At 35.7% G+C, this 21,754-nt stretch overlaps 2 protein-coding genes and 1 long non-coding RNA gene across 7 annotated transcripts in view; 1 reads left to right on the top strand and 2 right to left on the bottom strand.

Annotated features, from left to right (window-relative positions):
* The window catches only part of LOC127968890 (serine protease HTRA1B), a 433,724-nt gene that overhangs the window by 46,911 nt on the left and 365,059 nt on the right, over positions 1 to 21,754 (bottom strand). The gene's annotated exons all lie outside the window — the stretch shown is intronic.
* Positions 1,896 to 21,754, bottom strand: part of LOC127968891 (pleckstrin homology domain-containing family A member 1-like) — a 42,968-nt gene continuing 23,109 nt past the window's right edge. The window contains exons 5-13 of one of the 5 annotated variants that reach the window (XM_052570290.1): positions 20,611 to 20,708; positions 18,504 to 18,632; positions 18,123 to 18,260; positions 17,306 to 17,374; positions 10,591 to 10,655; positions 9,622 to 9,685; positions 8,259 to 8,348; positions 7,888 to 7,958; positions 1,896 to 4,539 (exon numbers count right to left, since the gene is read on the bottom strand). In XM_052570290.1, the coding sequence (XP_052426250.1) occupies positions 4,329 to 4,539; positions 7,888 to 7,958; positions 8,259 to 8,348; positions 9,622 to 9,685; positions 10,591 to 10,655; positions 17,306 to 17,374; positions 18,123 to 18,260; positions 18,504 to 18,632; positions 20,611 to 20,708 (935 nt within the window). In that variant the 3' untranslated portion in view covers positions 1,896 to 4,328. Of the gene's footprint in view, positions 4,834 to 7,887; positions 7,959 to 8,258; positions 8,349 to 9,621; positions 9,686 to 10,590; positions 10,656 to 17,305; positions 17,375 to 18,122; positions 18,261 to 18,503; positions 18,633 to 20,610; positions 20,709 to 21,754 lie in introns of all 5 variants that reach the window. The other 4 variants (XM_052570291.1, XM_052570292.1, XM_052570289.1 and 1 more) reach the window with 4 other exon arrangements.
* LOC127968893 (uncharacterized) lies at positions 9,538 to 13,792 on the top strand. Its single transcript, XR_008156156.1, has 2 exons — positions 9,538 to 11,324; positions 11,410 to 13,792. It is a non-coding gene; the product is annotated as an uncharacterized LOC127968893 (long non-coding RNA).

The following is a 21,754-nucleotide window of genomic DNA, read 5'->3' as shown; positions in this document are numbered from 1 at the left end:
TTCAGTACAGGCACACACAAGCTCTTTTCCCAGCATTTATATAATAGTATTACTTTACTAAACTTCCATTTATCAGTTACATACTGTAGTCAAACCCACTCTTTTAATTTCATAATGAAAAATGGATTTAGCTTGGCAAAAACATGCTGAAAGATGAACAAAACAATCATATAAGAAAGGCCTTCATAATGTATAGCTGTGATACATTTCTAATGTAGTTTTTTTTTTCTTTTTTTTTGTTACATGCAAGACATTTTCTGTAGTTAAAATAAACTATGTGATAATAGGAGAAAACCAGTAGATGGCACTATATGAACATCTCAGGAAGGCTGCCAGACGTGAAGATCAGGAGCCATTTTCACAAAGATTATCATTATTATTATTTTTTTTTCACTAGCAGCTCTCAAAAGGATTCCTAGCTAGAAGTCTTTGCTTAAAATTTGTTCACAAAACTGATAAAAGCACGTTTCCCTTGGGGGTTTTTTTGGCCAGTATTGGATTGTGGATGTATGAACAGTGACCTTTATTGATGCAAGAGAAGCTGCAGTTCCTGGGATGTTGTCTTTGGGTCTTTTGTGACTTCCTGGATGAGCAATCAATGTGCTTTTGGAGGAATTTCAGAAGGTCGGCCAATCTGGGAAGGTTCGCTACTATGTGCTGTTTATTTTTTTTATTTATGTTTAATTTGGAGATAATGCCTCTCACTGTGGTTCTTTGTGGAATCCAAGAACCTTTGAAATAGATTTGTAACCATATCCAGACTGGGTTTTAGACAACTTTTTTTTTTCTTTTGTTGCATCAGTAAGTACAATTTTAAACTGGATTTTGTTTTATGTTAGATTTAGTTTTAATTTCTGAAACAGTTTGGTATAAGATCCTATCTATAAATACATATTCATAGGGCTACCCTATTTTCAACATACTTCTTTGTGATATTGGACCTCAGCTGATTCAGTAAAGAAATAGTCTTTAAATAGGGGCTTTTAATGGTCACATTTCAAAATTTAGTGGGAAAAAAATGTCCATTCACCATTGTGTAATGATGTATGAAGCACAGATCACACAGAAGCCACTTTTAAACCCGACAGCTTTCTCATTGTCAGCACAGCAAATCTTCTTGCTTGAGCTTAAGAGATATTTGTATAGTGAATTTTTCCAACCTCATGCAAAACTCATCACACAAATTCATATTGAAATTAATGGAATTTGCCCACAAAAATTTGCACTGCAATGGTATATGCATGCTGTGACATACTGTTTGAGTCTCAGTCCAAGGCCATCATTTTTTCCTTTTTTTAAGTCATTTCTAAAACATTTCTTAACAATTTTTTACTGCTTACTGAAAGTGTAACTGTAGTAGCAAATAACAGATCAGCAAATGGAGGAGGCATCTTAGTATGTATTGCAAATGTCAACGTATTCCTCATGAATACAGATTTATGCATAAGGCTCACATTAGAGTATATATTGTAGCCTGTATTGTATTTGCATAATTTTCTGCTAATAATTATATTCTTATATTAATAGTTCCTGTATTATTACATGCATACACTACCGCTCAAAAGTTTGCAAGTTTTTTATGTTTTTAAAAGAAGTCTCTTATGCTTACCAAGACTGCATTTAGATTTATGATCAGAAATATGGTAACACTATACAATAATGCCCCATTAGTTAACTAACATTAACAATAAGCAACACATTTGTTATTGCATTACCTTGATCCTCCAGACATCATTAAAAAAAAAAATTATAAATAGGCCTATTACTTTTATTCAGCAAGGACACAATTAAATTGTTCAAGTGTCCGAAAATACGTTTGCAATTTAAGATTTTTTTTTATTTTAAATAAAAGCTGTTTTGTAAACTTTCTATTATTAAAATAATCTTGAAAAAAATGTATCACTGTTATTTAATCACATAGATCAGAGTAGGTATACTTGAACATAATTCATAATAATTGCACATCAGATCAGCATATTAGAAGGATTTCTGTAGGATCAAATTCAGCTTTTTCATTACAGAAATAATTGATATTTTAAAACTCATTACAATAGAAAACAAATAATATGTCACAATATTGCTGTTTTACCGTATTATTTTCCTCGATTAGACTTCTAAAAAAGAATAATAAAAAAAATCTCAAAGTTTTGACCGCTAGCACATTGTTTTTCCTGTGCAAACTGACCATAGACATTAGAGACAATAATAATGTCTGCAAAGTAATAACTTCTTTATACAAAGATAATTATAAATCCTATAACCTAAACCACTTCTTAACTGCAAAGTCCTGCATTTTTTTTTATTTTATTTTACTTTTTTTTAGATGTTTTTACAAATGAACACACACACACACAAACACACACACACACACACTCAGTAACTGTAATACTTAATCTGTGCGTATATAAAGCTAATTCTAACTAACCCCGAGTCAAACCATGACTCAAAAAACAAAAAACAAAACCATTATTTTGATTCATTTAAAAAATGTATAATTTTTCCAGCCAATGACAACTACATACATTGCACATGAAAAAAACATGTTGCAGTGTCTGAATCCACAATAAGACGACATACATTATTTATCATTGGGTTCACGGACTCGCATTCCCACGAATACTAACATATGGAGCCTTTTCACATATTTGTGTTACCATCTGCCTTAGTAGCAAAAGAGCATTTCTATAACTTTACAAAGCAAGCTAAATATATAGAGAGATTCATTACAGCAGTCAAAAGAGAGAAATACTGTATATCACCTCTTCCTCATGTGCAATCACACTGTAATGTAATGGCAAGGTAATATAAAACAAAGTATAGTGTTATGTACATTTTGTACAAAAGCACATACAATTTAAAGAGAGAGAGAGAGAGAGAGAGAGAGAGAGAGAGAGAGAATATGTTTTAAAATAATAATAAAAACAAAATACTTGGCTAGATTTTCAATGTTTATAAAATACAAGTCTGTGAAAGGGTCCATTCAACAGTGTTTAGCGAATGTCTGTGCTTTAGGTTCAATTAATTAACATTATGTAATGTACAGTATTAGGTATCATGAACTAACAATAAACAACACTCACAGTGTTGATTAATGTTCTTCTACATATACTAATATTATTTGTTATATGCTGAAAAAATCATTTCAAGTACAAACAATCATTGAATTAACATTATTTAAAAAAAAATATATATATCAATAAAACTATTAATCATAATTGTGGAACATTACTATTCACCCTAAATACACGATAGCCTACAAAATGAATGAACTAATGTTAACAAATTGAACCTTTTTGCAAAGTCTAACGTTACCAAACATCTGGAGTGTTTTTTAGATATACAGAGTCAAACGTTCACATGCATCTGACAAACAGAAGCGCCGCTAAAAAGAGTCTTGCTCCCAAAGGAGAGCTGCCTCATGGTGAGTGGCAGTGTGTTTTACACTGAAACATAGTAACACAAAACACATTCTCTCTACAGCAATACAAAACATATCGCTAGAAGCTTGCTGTGGTCAAACACAAAGTCCAATTCAATTTATACATAAATCATTCCAATAAAAAAAGAGAATGAAATTCAATTACCAATGAAAAACAAGACAACCAAGGCCCGATGGCATCTAAAGAAGGAATATGTTACTGTAGGACAAAACTGTAAACCCACTGTTAACCCCCAAAATGATGTAAAAACACCAGATTATTTCAAATGGGATTCCGTGGCTTTACCAGTATCAGCAATATGTAGCATATCATTTATTTCTCAGTATCAGTTTGATTAGGTCAATACTAGAAACTACTGTTTTAATATTAAGTTCTTTTGATTATATATCCGTTTTCTTTTTCTAAATAAAAATAAATATTTTATTGAAACTATATATTTTCCCGTTTTTTGTTGTTGTCTGATTTCACTAAATTTGCTTTATGTACATGGTATTTTAGATTTAAAAATAGTGAGAAAAACACAATAGTTTTATAATATTAACTATAATATAGTTTTTTTTATTAGTCGTAACAGGAAAATAATAGACTTGGTAACAGCAACGTTTTTGTGTCTCAATGAATTTTCTGGTTTGAACATGTTGGAGTTTTTTTTAAGAGGCTTGATTGGTGCAATCCCATGGTGCACTGGGCTCGATTCACATTCATCCAGAGTGCCTGTTCTGCTTTTGGCATTAACAGTTTGTTGTAATGTGTGTGTGTGTGTGTGTGTGTGTGTTATATACCAAATACATTGTTAACCCTGGGTAACATGCAGGTCTTTATCTTGTGGGATATTCGGAGGCTGTGTTACGCCGCTTGTGATTTGCCCTGGTGACGTGTCGTCAGCATTTACTTGAAGAATATTTGTGGTGACTCTTGCAGCGACAGGCGCGTACGTGGCCCCAGGCGCAGGCTGTTCAGATCTGGCCCCTCCCACGCCATGCTGAGAGCCCGAGGGGGAACGGCATTCTGGGTAATGGACTTCTGTGGGGAGGGGTGAGCAAGGAGTTGAGAGACTCTGTTCGTTGGTGTAGAAGATGGAGGTGGGTTCAGCGTGCTCCTGTGGAGATTGAGGAAGGGTTACAGAACGCAGGCTCAGTCAAGACAAGAGGAAAGCACTTTGGTAGAGAGGGAAGATGGAGGAAAAAAGTCAAGAACAAGAGCAGGTGAAGCAGGAGGACCAGCAGGAAGTTTAGTACATGGGCGGCAGTCACATCAGCGAGCAGGGGCAGTGAAAGCTCCAGCAGATAGGAGGCTGGAGATCAGTCTGGGATATGGCAGGAACAGGACAGCTGCTAGTGCAGAAGAGGGGCTTGTGTTTGGGTTGTTAGTGTCTCAGTGTCATGTTTAATCTCTGAAAGGGGAAAAATAAGAGAAGACAGCATTCGAGGAAGGCACAGACAGAAAAGGGATTCAACATATAAAGGCAAGTTCAATAAAATGCTCTGAGGAGATCGTTTTCATTTTTTATATTCTTAAATTCAAAACTAAAGGCCTGTCAACAAAAAGATGTTAATTTTAACCCCCCTCCCCCTTTTTTGCATCGGTTTGAAAAGAGATGCAAAAACATTATTAAAAAAATAGCAAAAAAAGAACTCAGTTTTTTGATGAACATTTGTGTTGGTTTGAACAGGCAGTAACATCTCTTGTGACAAAGACGCATACTTTAGAATTATTTTAAAAAGAGTAATTATGGAATCAATATGCTCCAATAGAACATGCTTATGTGCAAAATGGATTTAACTGCACGCTATTTACAATTAAATGAATATTAATTATAGCTTTGTTTTAAATGCAATTGGTTGGACTTTGTGCTTCTTTGATGCACTTCAGTAGGACTTAAGTACATTTTGATACGTGATTTCATAATTATGTCTGAAATATGGCTAAAGTGACAAGCATTTATGGTAACTTAAATTTTTGAGTTATTTTTACTGACACTTTCATGTCATGTTTTAAAACATTTGTAATGATAAACTTGTAATTTTGTACATTTAAACCAATCAATAACACATCAAAGAGTTAACAATTACAATAAAGCACTTCACATGTGCTTGTTAGCATGTTAGTCGATTAGTCAAAATAAGTGTTTATAGATATGTGTTTTTTTATATTTAAGTGCATATTCAATACAAGTAAGCTTACTTCTTTTACACAAAGGATAGCTCTTCATTAGTGTTTATTATCATTATTTAAAAAAACTTAAAATTACAAGGCTGGTAATGTGACCTCAACATGATGGACTAAAACATATATTCCTAGTCACATATGACTAAAGTCTAAATTATTTCAAAGATATTTAATTAAAATAAATAAATAAACAAGTGAATAAGTGCATCATTTATACTGACATTTAGAGGTAAATTTAGTAATGTCCTCTAATTAAAAATAAATAAATAATAATATTCAAAAATAATTTTAAAAGAAAAGCAGGTGAGGTTAAGAAATGGGACTGTAAACTGTAAGTACATGGAAGTTAAATGTGGGCATCAAACATGATGAATACAAAATGATATGACAGATTAGAAAATATGTTGAAGATAATATATAGTACATGATGAGAAAATGTTATGTAATGTAATTGTAACACTTTAGTTTAGGGACTTATTCTAACCATTAACTATAAAGCAAGTAATGCAATATTCTGCATGCCAATATTTGAGATTCCTTTATCTTAACAGATGCCTAAACTTAAAAACTACCTCACTAACTATTAATAAACAGCAAATTAGGAGTTTATTGATGCAAAATTGTAGTTAATAGTGAGAATTGGTCCTCAAACTAAAGTGTGACAGTATTAATTAAGACTATTTGGCCATTCCAGACAAACATCTAAAGACCTACTGTAAACTTACTGTACAAACAGCGAACAACAAACCACGGCCTAACAGAGCAAAGAACTAAGCACAAGTAGTTCTTGTTCAAACTCTATGACCTGGATGTGAAAAAATAAATTATATATATATATATATATATACATATATATATATATATATATATATATACACACATCTCTCTGGATGGGTTAACTTTCGGCTTTCAACATATTTGATAAAGTGTACTGTATGAATTACAAATATAGGTGGATCTTTATACAGGTGGTTTATAAGAGTAGTATAATTTACTTAAGATTTGATAATTAGATTTCAGTTTAATTAAACTCAGAATGAATTCAAGAGTTCTTGCATAAAGTTCAATACAAACTTGCACTTCTGCATCTATTAAACTGAATTAATAATTTCCTCATGATCTGATGAGAGTTTATTAAAATGACCCACTGTTTATAAACATGTAGAGTAATGCTCAACTACCGGATGACAAATGGAAATGTTTTTGAAAAGACATTATTAAATATTTTTTATTGGAAATATTGTCCTGCTGTGCTGCAAATTTCAAGATTCAGTCATTGTTTTGACATCATGCAGCACTGTATGAATATCCCCAATCCATTATATTATTATTCTTCCTCTCCATAAATTTATAAAATCAATTCAGCCCGAATAGATTCATGTACAGACTATGTTCAGCCTTAATAAGATCTTTTCATTGTGTTGTCTTTTTTATTTTATTTTTATAAACACAACATTTTTCTAATAAGTTTAGGATTTAAGTAAAAACATCTTGAACTGTTAGAATGTGCTCCAGTGTAATATTTATCTATCAATATTTTATAATCGCATATTTTATAATAGTCACAGTAAAATTTACAAACTGATTCGTTTTTTTTCTTATCTATTTGCATACCAAATTTTCTTTCTCCAATATACTTAAATTAATATTTTATTCATTTTATATAATGTCTTTCTTTGCTCAAATAAAAAAAAAAATGACAATTTTTATAGCTAAGTTAAAATAAAATAAAGCAAAAATTAAATAATAAAGTTTTATGACAAAACTAAAACCAAAATAAACTATTTATTCAGTTTTGGTTTATTATAGTATATCAAGTTAAACTATATTAAACTGAGAAATGCTGTCTTAGTAACTAGATACAATTTTAATTATTTATTTATTTTCTCTAGGTTTAATTTGATTTCAGTTAATGCTTATTTTATTATTATTTAAGTATCTTTCTACTTTTATGGTTGTGATTTTAGCTTCAGTTTTAGTTGAATATAATAACCCTGCTACACAGACGTGTGGGTAGTCAGATGAATGTGTGAGATGTTTAGTATGGATGTACAAAGTATATTAAAACAGAAAATGGGGATGAAGGATATCAAAGGTCACTACAGAATGACATGGGGTTTGGTTTTAGTTTGGTTTGTTTGCGGGGTTGGATTATTTAGGTGAGGCACCTCTACCCTGCTCAGATCTAGTTCAAGGACTACTGGCCTCTAAAGTCTAAGCAGGGGCTGGATGCAGTCAAACAGGGACAAAGCGCACAGGGTTTGTTCTAAACACATACGTGCTGCATTCACCACTGCAGGATGTATACCTCTGTATACAAGGGTTTGAGAGCCGCCTGGCCTGACGCATCTGTAACATAGCGCACATTCATTAGGCACCGACACGGCAGAAAAAGAGAACAGAGACAGACAGTCTGGTAAATCGGGCCAGTTATTGAGCAGACAATGACAAATGTTTAATTTTAGGGTAAACTATCCTTTTGGTCATTCCAGCAGTAAATATAAATGAGTGACGTTTGAAGAGACACATGGTTGGGCTGAACATGGACAGGATGTGTGGCTACAAAAAACTAAACAAAAGACAAATCAAACCAGAAGAGCACAAAACAGCTGAGAGCACGGAATGTCACTAAACAATGTCAATTCTTACAGAGGCTGCTGAGCGTCCAGGACCCCGCTGGGCCACTATGGCCCCAGAGATAGCCTTGATCCAGCCGTGCATCTCGTCTGGGCTGTCCGACTGAGACAGAGAAAATACAGACAGATTTCATTTTTGTTAAAATGTATAACATTTAAAAACAATTTAATAAAACATTTATTCATGCTTGAAATTATTTAGATCAATGGCTCTCAAAACTTTGAGACTAAGAGCCATCTCAGATTAAAAGGTAACATAACATTAAGGACCCTATCATACAACCGGCGCAATGCGATGCAAGGCACAGCGCAAGTGTGTTTGCTAGTTTCAGTTCGGAGCCCGTTCACATTTTCCCGTCCAGCTAAACATAGTTTAATTAGCAAATTCATTTGCGCCCATTTGTGTGCCCATGGGCATGCTGGTCTAAAAAAGAGGTGTGTTCAGGCGCATTGCTGGCGCACTGCTATTTTAAGGAGCTGAAAATAGGCTGCACCATAGACCAACTCAAACCTGGTCTAAAGTCTAAAGTCAATGGCGCAATATTTTTTTGTTATTTAAAGAGTGCGTTGGTAGTGCCTCTGGGCAGCTGCATTTAAATCCGGGTCTGAGTTTCTCGCTCTGTTCAGTGTGCACCATCACGTCTAAACAAATAGCACATGCTCTCATTGATTTCAATTACTAGGGCCGCTCTCGCATTGTATAATGAAAACAGACCCTTCTCAGCCGCTCCAGCAATGGACGCAACCTGGAAAACTATCGGGATGGATTTTTGCCGATAACCGGTTATTCCATCTATCAACTATCGGTGCCGATTAATCGGCAAAACCGATACATCAGTTGACCTCTAGTATTTAGTCTTGGGAAACAGTATGTGTGTGTGTGTGTTCGTGATGGTGGTTTTTGTGACATTGTTTCACCATTAGATGTCAATAAGTGATTGTTTTATGAGTCAGCAGTAAAGACTTTTATATTTAAGGAGACTGAAACTTAAGTTATTTTTACTTTTTATAACAACTTGTAAGATGCAGTTAACAAACGCAGTGAGCAGTGCTGTAATCCGAAATCACCCTTAACTGATCATCTAATCTAACAATAATCTTCTAATAGTATGATAAAAATAATTATTATGTTATGTTAATAATAATAATTATTATTATGTTTAAAATAATCACTGGTTTAATATTGTAATGAATGTTACAACTTTATTTTTCCAAACTACAAAGAAAAAAACACTCAAATAAAGCGACATCATTACTTTTTAACCCACCACTAAAACATTACTGTACGAAAGAGTATGCATTTAGTTTACCATCAAACATTAAGGCACACTCTAATAGAGAGGGTGAAGAAATAATATGAATTAATAAATGTTTACCTGAATGTAAAATGTTCTTGAGGTAGTAACCAGTTCAAAAAGATTGTCCCTCATCATCAAGTCACTAAAAACACAAATCAGTATTAGAAACAACAGAATTATGGGTAATCCTAAGCTGTTGAAACAGCACAGCAGCACAGATGCATAATAGGAATGCTGTTATTGTATATTAATGTTTGTGTGCTCACTATTAGTCTGCCCAAGTCCCAAATAGCACAACTTTTAAACATTGTGAACTGTCATATGTTAATATTAAGATAAACTTGGTGGCCTGGGAGTAAATAAAAATATAACAAATTAAATGTTTGCCTGACCTATCCTGACAGAGCACATACATCACATGACGTCTGTTCAGAGTGTTTGGTTTTGTCAGGAAGATCCCATTTGTAAAAGGTTAGATAATGTTTCCTTAGAACTTCACTTGGCAGACGATTTCTTATTTCTGATTTTCCAGACGTAATAACAATCTGTGCCTGGTGAGTTGTCCAACACAATTACAGTTTAAATGCATGCATTTCAAGTTACAACAAAATGGAAGTAGCAACAGATCTTTTCTTCCTTATCTGATTTTAACAGATTATGGATTTTTTTGTTTTGTTTATAAAATACATCATTTTTCATTTAATGATGGTGTGCTGTATGCAGTGATTTTAATGTTAAAATACTTTCCCACTTTATATCACACTTTAAAGTGCAACTATAAGTAAACCATTGAGACAGTAATTTCGTAGGTTTTCTTTTAAACAGTTTATCTCTTGCTCAACCATAGGTGTACGTATGAGACATGACTTCCTTTTTGAGAAACTTTGAATGACAAGGGGTGTGGCAGAAGCGTATTTGGAAACCAAAACAAGACAAGACAAAAAAATACAAATAAAACAATAAATAAATAAAATAAGACAAAGCAAAACAATACAAATCAAGCAAAAAAAAAACAAAAAGTAAAAAAAAAAACGAACCACTACTGACCTTTGTTTACACTCCTGCACCTTGTTCACTTCTTTCAGAGGAATAATTCGTAACGGCTCTCGCTCCTAAAGACAGAGTTTCATTAAATAATATATTAAATATTGTCTTTATTTGATGTGAATGATTGAACAAGCACGGAGCAAACATTCCATGTGCAGTGAGGAAGTGCAGGCCTGAGCAGGGTGCTGCACTGAGCACAAGCCTGTGATTATCAGCCCTGAAATAGCCTTTATTGACATCTACTGTATTATTTAGCCTTTGACCAAGCCTTCTTCGTATGCCTGCCCTCCTCACACACACACACAGAGAACAGGAAGCAACTGATTCTCGGTGTGTGTGTGTGTGCATGTTTTTGTGACATATCAGGACACAACTTTGTATAATGACATGGGTATGACACAGGTATTACAAGGAGAGGGTGACTTATGAGGATACAAAGTTTCCTGTGAGGGTTAGGGTAAGGTGTAGGGCCATAGAATATACAGTTTGTACAGTATAAAAACCATTATGCCTATGGAATGTCCCCACTTTTCACAAAAATAAATGTGTGTGTGTGTGTGCGTGTGTGTGCATGTTTCCCAGTACCAGCCCCAGTACCAGAGCCTAGGCAAATGGATTCCACTCAGGTCTCTCATGAGGAACGCTCTGGCCGACTTGCGGCAGGACTCTGCCTCTATTGTGCTGCTACTGATCACTACATTGGGGCCTGTCCTTTTAAACCCCCATGTCCTGCAGTGAGTACCATTCAGCTAAACCCAGAAATGTTCATGCTTTCAGTGATTTCAGTGCAACTGGTCACCCCAGCATGTTCTCTTACAGTCTTAGCTTTGGTCGACTCGGGCTCCTCGGGCAACTTCATCTTGCAAGGCCTTCTAAGTCGTTTTCAGCTGCCTTGTCGCCATCATGCCCAGGAGCTCCAAACCGACGACTATCCTAAAAATGCCACTAGGATGTGGGCATGTGAGATATAAGGCCCCTTACTTGAAACTCAATATTGGTAACTTCCATGAGGAGGAAATCACCTTTCTGGTACTGGAGGGACCCACGGTGGACATCAACCTGGGATGCCCCTGGCTTATCCTCCATTCTTCAGAGATCAGATGGGACTCCTGTGAGGTTAATTGCTAGAGCGAATTCTGTCACTAACACTGCCTCACTAAACTTCTATGTCCACTCCACAAGCCCCCAGCTTCCCAGGTCGCTTCCGTGCATATTAAAATTCCTGAGCCAAGTATAACTCCCTCAATCCCATCTGATTATGTGGCATTCCAGGATGTCTTTAGTAAGCAGGCAGCCTGAGTTTACCAGCTGTCCATCCTGGAGCGCAAAGCTATAGAGGTGTACATGAAGGAGGCTCTTAACCAGTGAATCATCCAGCCGTCCAGCTAACCAGCAGCCTCAAGTTTCTTCTTCATGGGTAAGATGGAAGGGGGCTTGTGGCCCTGTATTGATTATGGAGCTCTGAATTCCCAGATGTTCAAACTCCCTTAACCACTTCCCCTGGTCCCTGTGGCTATTGAGGAACTCTGTGGGGCACGTATCTTCTCTAAGCTGGACCTGCGAAGCGCATATAACCTTGTTTGCATCCGGGAAGGCAATGAATGAAAGACGGCCTTCATTACCCCTTTGGGACATTACGAGTACCTCATTATGCCGTATGGCCCTGCCAATGCCACATCAATCTTCCAGGGGTTTATGAACAAGGCGTTCTGAGAGTTGCTCCACAAGTTCGTGATCATTTCCATCAATGACATACTCATTTACTCCTGGAACCTGACTGACCATTGCCACCACATTAAGCAGGTCCTTCAGAGGGTACGTCAGCACCACCTGTACCTCAAGCTGGAGAAGTGCGAGTTCCACTGCTCCATGGTGCAGTTCTTAGGCTACATCATCGGCCAGGACGAAATTCAGATTGACCAGGGGAAGGTGAAGTAGTGGCACATTCCCCAGTCTGTAAATGGGGTTCAGAGGTACCTTGGATTTGCTAATTTCTATAGGCATTCATCAAAGGTCTCAGTCTGCATAGAGCCCCATTGACCACTCTGCTCCGAGGAAAGCCCAAGTCCCTGTCCTGGAACTCCAGCACCCACAAAGCCTTTCAGAATCTCAAGAACGCATTTAGCATGGCTCCCATTCTTCATCATCCTGATCCCCATGTACTGTTTGTGGTGGAAGTGGATGCCTCCACCACAGGAGTTGGAGCTGTGCTTTCTCAGCAAATTAGTGAGTCTCCACGCCTCCACCATTGCTCATACTGTTTACTATTCCAAGAAACTGACCCCAGCGGAGTAGAACTACGATATCTGTAACAGGGAGCCGCTGGCCATAAAATTGGCCCTAGAAGAGTGGCAGCATTTGCTAGAGGGAGCCAACCATCATTTCACTGTCATCAGTGACCATACAAACTCCAATTTCTCTGTGATGCCAAGAGACTCAATCCCTGGCAGACCTGCTGGGCTCTATTTTTCACCCAGCTTAATTTCATCATTAACTACCACCCAGGAAACAGAAATTGTAAAGCTGATGCCCAAGCTCGTACTCCTACCCATTCCTTGTCAGCCCTGATCACACATGGAAGTTGATTTTGTAACCAACCTACCTGAATCCAATGGTAACAAAGGCATCCTACTGGCAATGGGTAATTTCTCAAAAGCCTGCAAGTTAATTGTGGCGAGTGGGGCGGGGCCGAGAGGCGTGGGAACGAGGAGTGAGGCCAGGTGTAGTGATTGGAGATGAGCTACACCTGAGCCCCACCGTCGGTATCGAGTCCCACGTAGGAGATGGAAGGATATAAAACTGGAGTGACGACCATGAAGGACGAGAGAGGACCAGGCCTGGGACGTTATTTTATGTTTTGGTTTTTATTTGCGCACACCAGTCGTCCGTGAGGGGCTGGTGCGCCGTTTTGTATTTATTTTGTGATTATTAAAATGTATTTTGATTGTGCGCCGGTTCCCGCCTCCTTCTTCCCGATGAGTAAGAAGTTCATATTGTTACATTAATTCACCTACCTGGGTTACCAACAGCCCTCGAAACCACAGAACAACTGTTCACCCATGTCTTCAGGAACTTTGAAAACTTTGGACCAGTGTACCATGACCCAGTGAATTGTCTCTCAATATTCCAGATTATCACCTGCCATTTGCTCCTGACAATCCAAATTCAAGTCTTTCAATAAATCACCTTGTTACTCCTCTGACCTGTTGTTTCTGGCTCCATTTGTGATAGTAGTTTATTAGTTTCTTATTAATTTGATGGAATTCTGAAAATAGTCAAGGTTTGGTTCAGTTTAAATAGATTTGATTTCATATAATTATTTTTGTATGATTTGTGGCAGTTTCACAATTGAACATAGGTCAATAATTGTATTCTGTATATGAAATAAAACATTCACAGTAAGTTTTGTAAGACTTTGTAAGATTTTGTTTATATGACTAATTCCTAGCAATAACTGCATTGAATTGTAAGAGGAAAAAGATCAGTTTAATAGTCTCTGTTATTCTTAACTTCATGGGAATAAAAATAATTAGGCTACTATAATGCTTCTCAAAAAAACTTTCAACAGGAATTTGTGTGTTTGTACAATGAAACAACTTTCCATTGTTCTTGCACCTCAGTCAAAACAATTTATAACCGTTTACTATGGTTTTAATCCACTATAGCCAAAAAGTTATTTTAGTGGAAAGATGTCATACAGTATGTTAGCCAATTGTCCTTCCATCGATACTCCAATGAGTTGAATGTTATATGCTTCTCACATTTGAAACGGTTAACCCAGTGGCACATTCAACCCTGGATTATAAACTGTTACTTTACCAAACCTGTACCTGTAGGATAAGTGATTCACACTGTTTAGCTCTCATACTGTGATTTGGAGCAGGGGTTGATTTGGTGTTAACATTTTCAAAAATTACAAGTGGCTTTGACCTGGGGTTAGGCAATTTAATCATAGCATAAAAAGCTCTTGCAAGCTTTCCAAGCTTTCCCAATTATTAAAGACAGAAATTACAACAAAGGAAATAAAATTGAATATTTGGTTCAACTTTATAGTCTGTATTTACATTAAATAAAATAGCTTGGTAAAGTTTCCTTATTATGATCATGTTGTATTGCAAAACATTGTTACTGCTATTTAAGTGGGAGATGGTTAAGGTTTAGGATATTATGGTTAGGTTTAATGTAGGTCCAAGCAGTGTAATTATAGATTACAGAAAGAGTTACTGAATTAAAATTGTTATTTTTAATTCGAAGTACTGCGTAAAAACAAGTGTGTACATAAGTGCATTGTATCAAAATATTCATTTAAATGTTAACACCTCAGTTAAAGATACTTAATATAAATGTATTCTGAATCACAACTCACATTTGTGATTTAAATAAATACATGCAAACTGTAAAGTATGTGTAGGACATGTGCAAATAAAAAATTCCCCAGGGATCTTTAAAAGGTGAAATAAATAAATAAGTACATTTTATAAAATGTAAGGTCATGAAAAGTATTAAATATATCTTGGTATAACATTGCATAACAAACATCCTAATTAATAATAAAAAGGGGGTCTTTTAATTTCAGGATGGAATAACATTTGTGATGCTTTCAAAATTGTTCTCTGATGTCCCCAGAGTGTGTATGCAAAGTTTTATCTCAAAATACCCCACACATCATTTTTTATAGCTTCTTGAAATTGCCACTTTCATGGTATGAGCCAAAATGCTCTGTTTATGTGTATGTACCCTTTAAATGAAAATATGCTGCTGCTCCTGCCTCCCTTTCCCACGGAATTGGGCTACTTTAACACTGTGGGAGGGTTTTGTAGTTGTTGTCTGGGACATTTCCTTCGAAAATTATATTTAACCACCATCTCCTCAGTGGTTGGTGCATCCCAACCACTGATCTATAATATAGAACTGGATTGCTCATGACGTCTTTAAAGTGAAGCCGCCGCGCCGCCATATTGGTAATCCCTAGTTGTGCGAAAAGGTTCCATTGAATTGATAGGAATTTGTATGATTTTAATTTACAAGTCAGCGTTTATAAATATGAAGTATCTTTGTACATTATTACAATGCGAACACCCTAGGCATGTAAATGTCGGGAATTTCCCCTACTTGTTCAATACAGTAGTGAGCAGCATGAACATGATAAACTTCAGACGGACACTCAACACATATAACAAACGACAAAGTGTTCGTTCTGAAATCTGAATTTATTTAGAGAAATAACTGACTATATACAGTTCGGATTTAAAGAAATAAAGGTTCATTTCCAAGATAGTAAATTAAGTTTTTAATTTCATTATAGAGCAATATTAACAACGTAATTGTATTATTCATTATAATATATTAAAATCCATTTCTGATACTAATACGTTCATGTTTAATCATTCCTGAATAATTTTGGTCATAAAGAAATAAGCCATTTTTGTGTTTGATCAGTTACCCGTGTCGTCAGTGCGCAGCAGACACACCCACCTACACGATTTAAATATATCGCTTATCCTGTCCCAAAAGACCGTAAACACTGCAGATAACATCTGAAGTAAACATTACTTATTACACATAACATAAAAACTAGTTCCTTTTGACTGATCAGCTTCAAATCGAGTTATTTTAGGACAGCGGTTTGAATGTAACTCAATGGTGCTCTCTGCTGGTAGGGATTAGTAAAATGGCGGATCGAACACTTCCGGTGGCTTCACTGCCTGTTGGCAGTTTAAAACGCGAAGAGTGATCCAGTTATATATATAGATCAGTGATCCCAACACACATCACTTTTAATGGCTCTTTAGCTCTGACATTGTATCTGCAGCAGCTACAGCAAGAAAACAGTAATGGTGGACTACAGCTTCTCACTCCGGGCTGTGAATATGCTTATAGGGCAGAGAACGTCACAAATGGGCGGGACTTTCCCCCGACTATGTCTTCATATTCTGAAACTGCACGTGTAGAGAGACAGTTTATGATTTTTTTTTTTTTTGATTTATAAAACAATGAGGGAGTAGAATTTTGCCAATATAGGCTGGTTGTTTTCACACACTGCGGCCACACAACTGTGTTCAAACACCCTATAAAAGTGATTTTTGCATTCTATGGCACCTTTAATGCGCTCCAAGGAATTTTTCAACTCCTTGGTTAAAAGTATACATCAAGCCCTGCAGATATTTTTTATATAATAGAATTGTATTTGTTTCTAAAACGTAATTATGAATTCCCCAAAATTCTTATGAAATTTAAGAGGAAGATGTGCTTCCATTGTAGTCCTAAAGCAATCACCACTGGTGCAGACATGTTCAGACACAGTCAGCCTGTTGACACACAGAACGAGGAATTCAAATCACCGTGAACAAGTTTAAACAACCACCAGGGTATGCACACACACACACACACACACACACAAACCATCTTACAGCCTCCACTGAACACAAGCTTTTCCTCCCACATGAGTCACTGGTCTAATTCTGGGTGCACATATGTAAATATACTTCACTGGTGAAATGTGATTGGACACAGGATCAGGTGGCATGAACAATACACAGGCCGGACTTTCACTTATCAGATGGGAACTTATAGACGGCTCATAGACACACAGGTGCAAAACACAATGAAAACAAAGAGTTGGACAGGTCAATGGGTTTGAGAAGGATTCAAGATCAACAGCAGTATGCAGGACTCTAAAGAGATGCAGGAGGAAGCAAGAGAAGGAGAGACTAACCATGTCTGATTTGAAGTAGCTTAGTGCATTGTCATCCAGCAAGAAGTATCTCCTTTTCCAGTTTTTCATCTAGAAAAAAACAAAGCAAAAAAACGTGTCTAATCGCTAATGTGAACACACTATGAAGCATACTGTATTATATTTTTTGTAAGCACATTTGTAAGACTTCTAAAATATCAACATGATCATTCTGTAAAGTAAAACTCTTTTTTTTTTCTTTTTACAATTTTAAATACTCTTTAGGTTGTGGTACACTTTTTTTTCTGTGGTATTAATACAGATTATTATAAAGTAAACACACGAATAACCTTAGTATACTGCAAGTTATCTTTCAGGATGAGTATTTACTTGACTGAAGAAACTTTGGTTTATGTGATTATCCACACATCATGTTAAAATGCATCAAATATGATACATCAAGCTTTCATAGAATCTCAATCATCACTTTATTGCAATGCATTACATTTTATTCCAAGCAATAAAAAAATATAAAAGTTTGAAAACTAGGTATTTACAGATCATCTCACTAAGATACATTGTTGTGAGATATGGAGTGACAATTTTATTTGATTTATTTGCATTTTATGCAAGAAGACTGCAATACTGTTGTCTATCAGACTTACATTACAAGCTATCAGAATTATTTCATCTTACTTTTTTGTCATATAAATATCAGCAACTATATCAAACAGCATATTTTTGCTCAGTTCAGACCTCTGAACAAATGTGAGGTGTCTTCCCCCCCTCCTCGAGTATGAGCTCCATATTCTATATCATATTATATGAGCCCTAAAAGTCTGATACTCATTTTACTCACCACAGCTCCCTGTTTGACACAATATCCAGCTTTAATAACCGACTGGTCTTGGTTGCTCCGGCTCAGGTAAAACGGCAGCTGACCAGGAGGTTTCCTCATCCCACTCTTATCGGCACCATTCTGACCTTCCCCCTTTTCCTAAGAGCCAGTGATATAGACAACAATGTTGATTACATCTTTTTTTTTATTTATTCAAATGCATTGCATTAGCTACATCAGTAATGATACTGCACAAACACATGGCTAATAAAAGTGGTATCATTCAGTACCATGATATTTATCAAAGTATAAACCATCGTATTATCATGGAACTGCTCAGTACTTACAGGATTTTGTTTTTGTATCTTTAATATATGTTAATGTGTCATGAGGTTAAATGACCTGTGTGGTGGTGATGATGGGCACTCCTGCAATGATTTCGGTCTTGTAGGACACTTGTTTCGTGGCACCCGATGTGTCCACACATGCTTCTGCTGTATTATGGGCCACCTGCTCACCTGACTTTGGCACCTGGAGAAGACGTGAGAAAAGACAAACAAGCATAACAAATGTGTATGCGACAGCTGCTTTCTTTATATATTTACAAGTTGTTTAATGCAAAAAAGAGGCCTGACAAGGATAATCAATATATTCAATACATTGAAATATTATATCTAAATATTTTTAAAAAGTTACTTAAATTTCAATTATATTTCACAATATTACTGTACTTTTGATCAAATAAATGCAGCTTCTTAAAAATCTTACAGATGCCAATTATTATTATTTTAATGTTGAGGAATAATAGTATGTAGCAGAGTTTTTAATGCTTTTCATGTTTTTGAAAAAAAAAAAAAAAAAAAAAATGAAATTTAGACTAGACAAAACTAGACATTTTCTTTTCCCCTCAGTATAAATGAATAATTTGTCCTTCTGGTTCAGCCAATGCAGTGATCAACCGCTTGCTAGTATTGACTGACTGACACTACAGCTGTGGGGTTGGCAGTTCATCGTTGAGTGCCTTCAGGCCAAAAACACTTCCCTCATCAATACACCATCACTACACATGCTGTCTCTGACCCAAAACAAGCTGCCAGTTCTAATCATGCTAGCATCCAATGGCAAACAAATCCTGCAATGCATGATAATTCTGCCATTACTATTCAAACTATGTTTTTAGCAGCATCTACATTAAGATTTGTCACTGTCCATATTGAATATTCTGATTATGTATGCATTATAGATGACCTAACGTGTTTAAGCTGATTGAAGATGATTAAGCCAATATCAACCTTTTAGATAGATAGCTGGCATATACCAAAATGAATTGAAATTTTCAGCAAAAAAAGGCAAGAACATTTGCTGTGTATCGCTTTTTTGGCAATAGAGGTTGTGATGTAAGCACTTTTTTTTTTCAAACTGAGAACAATTTAATTTGATTTGATAGACCAACCAAATCCATGAATAATTTGTTTCAGTGTTTTTAGCATGCATGTCAGCATGCATAAGATTCTTTAATACTTCACCTAATGTGCCTAAATGAAAGGGATAAAATTAGTAAGAAAATAAGAAAATGAGGTTAACTAAGAATAAGAGCTCACTGTACTATTAAATCATCCTGTAGGTTTCAGAACTCAAAACTTTGTCGTTAGTCTAAAAAACAGCTTGTATTAAAAATGCCTGTTTCTACATCACTGCCTGTTAAGCCCCGCCCCCCAATTTGCACATGTAGTGTTTATGAGAGAGGCAAACGCGCAGGTCTGTACAGAAACCAAGCGATAAAGATGGCTCTGAAGACAAGATCTTGTGCAGTTCCAAGTTGTGGAAAAATGCTGTTTCCGTTGTCTTCCAACTGTTTTCATTACGTATAGTCACTATTGCTTTGTCGCTTCTTACAGATCAATTGATATCTATTGAGGTATTTTATGCCCCACAGCCTCCATATATGTGGCGTGTATGATGTCAAACGAACCATTTAGCCAATCAAAGCAGTAATTATTTATTTATTATCATAACAGACACATATTTTGGGTTTATTTTTACAGATTTTATGATTGGTCATGGTCTACTGTTGTTTCTCTCAGCTGATCAGGTCATTGTTGGTTGCTGATGTCGCAGGTGGTTTCCAAACTCTTGATTTCTCTAAGCCCTTTTTTTGTTGCTATAGCTCCAAATGACTTCCTCTTTTCTTTTAGCATCCAAATTGCTTGCTTTTCAAGTGAAAGTGTCGTGACGTGGATAAGTATGGTGACCCGTACTCTGAAATAGTGCACAGCCTTTATTCCATCCAAAGTGCACACATACAGCAGTGAATACACACACACCGTGAACACACACTCTGAATTGTGGGCAGCCATTTTTTGCTGGGAGCAGTTGGGGTTCGGTGCCTTGCTCAAGTTGGCAACCTTTGGCAATCTTTGGGACTTTTCTTTCAATTTTGCTATTTGGAGAACCATCTGAACTGTTCTGCGGTTGGTAAGAAGACTCCAATCCAGGGTCAGGGACTTACTGTGATTTTGGTGGCATTGTTGAGTGCACTGACCCACTCCACTAAATCCTGCTTATCATTCGCCTGCAAGTAAAACTTCCTCATTCCAGCGTTGATGACTGTGGGAAGACACAAAGACTTATATTTAAACAATTTGGAGATGATGATATAAATCACATTTTTGAGGCATTATTTATAACTTGGTCAACATAGACAGGAAGAGACTGTCTGACCTACATGTAATCTAAGTGTTTGCTTCTAGGCCTGAAGAAGGGTGCTTTCACATTACCACTTGTAACTGGTGCACATCCAGTTTTCTTTGATGTGAAAGTTTGGTTGGATGATATGAACAAGGTTTTACAAACTCTCCCAATAGCGTTATTATAGTAAAATAAAAGTAAAACTAAAACCATGAAAAAAAAAATTAATTACTTAAAATAAACATTCACTTTCAAATTAAAATTTCCTGATAATTTACTCACCACCATGTGATCCAAGATGTTTAAATATTTCTTTCTTCAGTAAAAAAAAAAAAAAAAAAAAAAGTTTTTTGATGAAAAAATTCAAGGATTATTCTCTTTATAGTGGACTTCAATGGCTACTAAAAGGTTGAAGGTCAAAATTACAGTGTCAGTGCAGCTTCAAAGGGCTCTACACGATACCAGACGAGGAATAATGGTCTTATTTAGTGAAACGATTGGTAATTATCTTTAAAAAAAGAAAAAAATAATAATAAAAAAAACACGGATATGCTTGCCTTACTCTGCTTTGCAATGCATGTCCATGACTTCACATAATACATAATCATGTTGAAAAAGTCATAGGCGGAAGTACTATTTTTATTTTTTAGCAAATTACCAATTGTGAATCTGTAATTTTGAACTTCAACCATTTGATAGCCATTGAAGTCCTCTATAAGAAGAATATTCCTGGAATGTTTTCATCAAAAATCTTAATTTCTTGTCAACTGAAGTAAGACGTAAACATCTTGGATGACATGGGGGTGAGTAAATTATCAGGAAATTTTAATTTGAAAGTGAACTAATCCTTTAAAGGGGTCATATGATGCTGCTAAAAAGAACATTATTTTTGTGTATTTGGTGTAATGAAATGTGTTTATGCGGCTTAAGGCAAAAAAAAAACAAAAACACATTTTTCAAAAAAA

The sequence above is a fragment of the Carassius gibelio genome, chromosome B12 (assembly GCF_023724105.1).
Source record: "Carassius gibelio isolate Cgi1373 ecotype wild population from Czech Republic chromosome B12, carGib1.2-hapl.c, whole genome shotgun sequence".
NCBI lineage: Eukaryota > Metazoa > Chordata > Actinopteri > Cypriniformes > Cyprinidae > Carassius > Carassius gibelio.
Note: the sequence above shows the minus strand (reverse complement) of the source record. Positions and strands in the feature narration are given on the sequence as shown.